We start from the raw sequence: 3,113 nt of genomic DNA on the forward strand, positions 1-3,113 counted from the left end.
ACAGGGCATCACAGCTCCTGTGTTCCAGGGATGGATGCAGGGGTGTGAAGCCGGCTGTGCACCCCGGGGTGCCCAGGGCTGTCCTTCAGAGCAGGGTCCCTGCACCCCAGGGGGCTGTGTGCCAGAGCAGGGACTCTGCCGCCTGCCAGGCTCAGCACTCAGCCTGCCTGGGGAGCTCCCCACAGCGCTGTGGGGAGAAGCTGTGGGTGGAAGGGGAGACCCCCAGCAGGGCAGGGTCCTTCTGCTGCTGAGAGGGTGCGGTGTGGTTCAGGGCTGTTCACAGCTCCACATTCCCCCCAGGACATTTCTGAGGGCAGTTTTGAAGCGGAAGATCAAGGTGGGGGTTACCTGAAAGGGAAGGTGTCTGTGCTTTGAGGTTTTTCCTCTTGGTTGTCTGGGTGAGCAGTGGGAGATGGGGATTTATTTCTCTATACTGGAGAGGGCAGAGACGGCCCTGGGCAGTGCCCTGCTGCCAGGAGGTGTCTGCAGGGCAGAGCTGAGCACCCCATGGGACGGATGGAGCGTGTGAGCATGGACAGGGAGGAGACCTGGGATCATAGAAGCAGCAGGTACAGCTCCAGGTAGATGAGACATGGGCAGGCAAAGGGAGGACAGTGCTAACAGAATAGCCTGGTAGGGCAATAGGAGTACCTCCCTGACAGCTTTTTCATGCCATGATTTCAGGCCATGTGTCCCCCCTTGTCAGCCAGACCTCCAGCAGAGCAGATGCTCCTCAGTGTCCGTCTCTCCCTCCCTGGCCATCCCACCCCTGGCAGAAGCACTGACCTATTTCTCCTTGTGTCTCCAACGGTCTGTGCTGCTGCTGTTCTGATTTTGAGGCTCACTGAGGCTGGGGGTTTCAGCTGCAGCTCAGACACTCGCCCTGTGGGTCCTGCCGTACAGATATGTCCCTGGGAGGAAGATGTCCAAGCCCCTTCTAACCAGTGGGGCTCTGGGCAATGCAGTGCATGGGGTGGGAAAAAGCGGAGTCTCCCTTGAGGACACCCCACCCTTTAGGACATCCTAATGGAAGGTCAAAGCTCTCCATCAAGGTCTTTGTTGCATCTGGGAAGCTGACAGAGAAAATGGGGAGTTCTTATCTGAAAAAAGGCTTTAATTTTGTTCAGAGAAGTCTCCCCTAATTTGTCACTGCCTTTTCCTCCTTGGACAGGTCTCCTGGCCCTGAGGCAGCAAATGTCCAACAGCAGCTCCATCACCCAGTTCCTCCTCCTGGCATTCGCAGATACACGGGAGCTGCAGCTCTTGCACTTCTGGCTCTTCCTGGGCATCTACCTGGCTGCCCTCCTGGGCAACGGCCTCATCATCACCGCCGTAGCCTGCGACCACCACCTCCACACTCCCATGTACTTCTTCCTCCTCAACCTCTCCCTCCTCGACCTGGGCTCCATCTCCACCACTCTCCCCAAATCCATGGCCAATTCCCTTTTGGATAACAGGGCCATTTCCTATGCAGGATGTGCTGCCCAGGTCTTTCTGTATGTCTTCTTCATGTCCTCAGAGTTTTATCTCCTCACCATCATGGCCTATGACCGCTACGTTGCCATCTGCAAACCCCTGCACTACGGGACCCTCCTGGGCAGCAGAGCATGTGTCCACATGGCAGCAGCTGCCTGGGGCAGTGGTTTCCTCTATGCCATGCTGCACACTGCCAATACATTTTCCATACCACTCTGCCAAGGCAAAGCCATGGACCAGTTCTTCTGTGAAATCCCCCAGATCCTCAAGCTCTCCTGCTCAGACGCCTACCTCAGTGAGGTTGGGCTTCTTGAGGTTAGTCTCTTAGTAGCATTTGGGTGTTTTGTTTTCATTGTGCTGTCCTATGTGCAGATCTTCAGGGCCGTGCTGAGGATCCCCTCTGAGCAAGGACGCCACAAAGCCTTTTCCACGTGCATCCCTCACCTGGCCGTGGTCTCCCTGGTTATCAGCACTGGCATGTTTGCCTACCTGAAGCCCCCTTCCATCTCTTCCCAATCCCTGGATCTGGTGATGGCAGTTCTGTACTCGGTGGTGCCCCCAGTGTTGAACCCCCTCATCTACAGCATGAGGAACCAGGAGCTCAAGGATGCCCTGAGGAAAATTCTTTCATGGACATTTTGCTGCAGTCATGAAGTTCCTATTACTCTCCACAAATGACTCCCAATGCATCCAGTTCCAGGCTTGTGTTTTCATTGTCGTGATATTTATTGGATGTAATTATTTTGCTGCTTTTGTTCCTCATGTGCCTACAGAAATATATGGATTCACCCACTGCTAATGCGGAATGAACCTTTTCTGTCTCACATGGGGCCCCTAGAAATATGTGCTTGGCCTGTGAAGGGACTGGAGCCCCACAAAGTGAAAGCTCTCTCCAGATCGAATCCCCCAAAGGAAAAGCATTAAATCCAGGTATCTGCAGGCAAACAAGGACTCTGCAATACCAGGGGAGGCAGTGGGAACCTGTGCGGCACAGCGAAGGGAAGCTGGGGAGTGATTCATGTCCCCGTTAGTGAAGTTAGTTGGATTTAGAGGTACACCTGGACACATCTACAGTCCCGGGAAATGCACCACCATCCCTTCCAACACCTGCCACATCCACAGACCCCGGGGAGGGCGATTAGCAGCAGTGATCCCCAGCTGTCTGGGTCCACTTCCCACCCTGACCAGTATGGCCACGCGGAGTCACCCCACAGGCACCACAGCCCACTGCTCTGCAGAGCAGCACCACCAGCTCAGGGCCTGTGGGGAGCACAGGGAGGGCCATTCAGCACTGTCTAGGTGGGAGCTGATCTTTGAAATTCCACCAGCTCTATCCTCCTGTCGGGGTTTGACCCCAGCTGGCAACTAAGCATCCCACAGCTGCTCACCCACTTCCCCCAGGTGGGATGGGGAAGAGAATCGGAAGGAAAAAAAATTGTGAGACAACTCGTGGGTTCAGATAAAGACAGTTTAATAGGTAAAGCAAAAACTATGTACGCAAGCAAAGCAAAACAAGGAATTCATTCACCACTTCCCATCATCAGGCAGGTGTTCAGCCATCTCCAGGAAAGCAGGGCTCCATCACACGTAATGGTTACTTGGGAAGACAAATGCCATAAATCCAAATGTCCCCACCC

The 3,113-nt window shown here is 54.6% G+C and overlaps 1 protein-coding gene across 1 annotated transcript; it reads left to right on the top strand.

Moving 5' to 3' along the window:
* Window positions 1-1,194: 1,194 nt before the first annotated feature.
* LOC132321014 (olfactory receptor 14J1-like) lies at window positions 1,195-2,491 on the top strand. The gene is made up of 2 exons (XM_059834622.1): window positions 1,195-2,099; window positions 2,362-2,491. Exons 1-2 carry the CDS (start codon window positions 1,195-1,197, stop codon window positions 2,489-2,491), a joined length of 1,035 nt encoding a protein of 344 aa, XP_059690605.1.
* Window positions 2,492-3,113: the final 622 nt, after the last annotated feature.

The sequence above is a fragment of the Gavia stellata genome, unplaced genomic scaffold, assembly GCF_030936135.1.
Source record: "Gavia stellata isolate bGavSte3 unplaced genomic scaffold, bGavSte3.hap2 HAP2_SCAFFOLD_200, whole genome shotgun sequence".
NCBI lineage: Eukaryota > Metazoa > Chordata > Aves > Gaviiformes > Gaviidae > Gavia > Gavia stellata.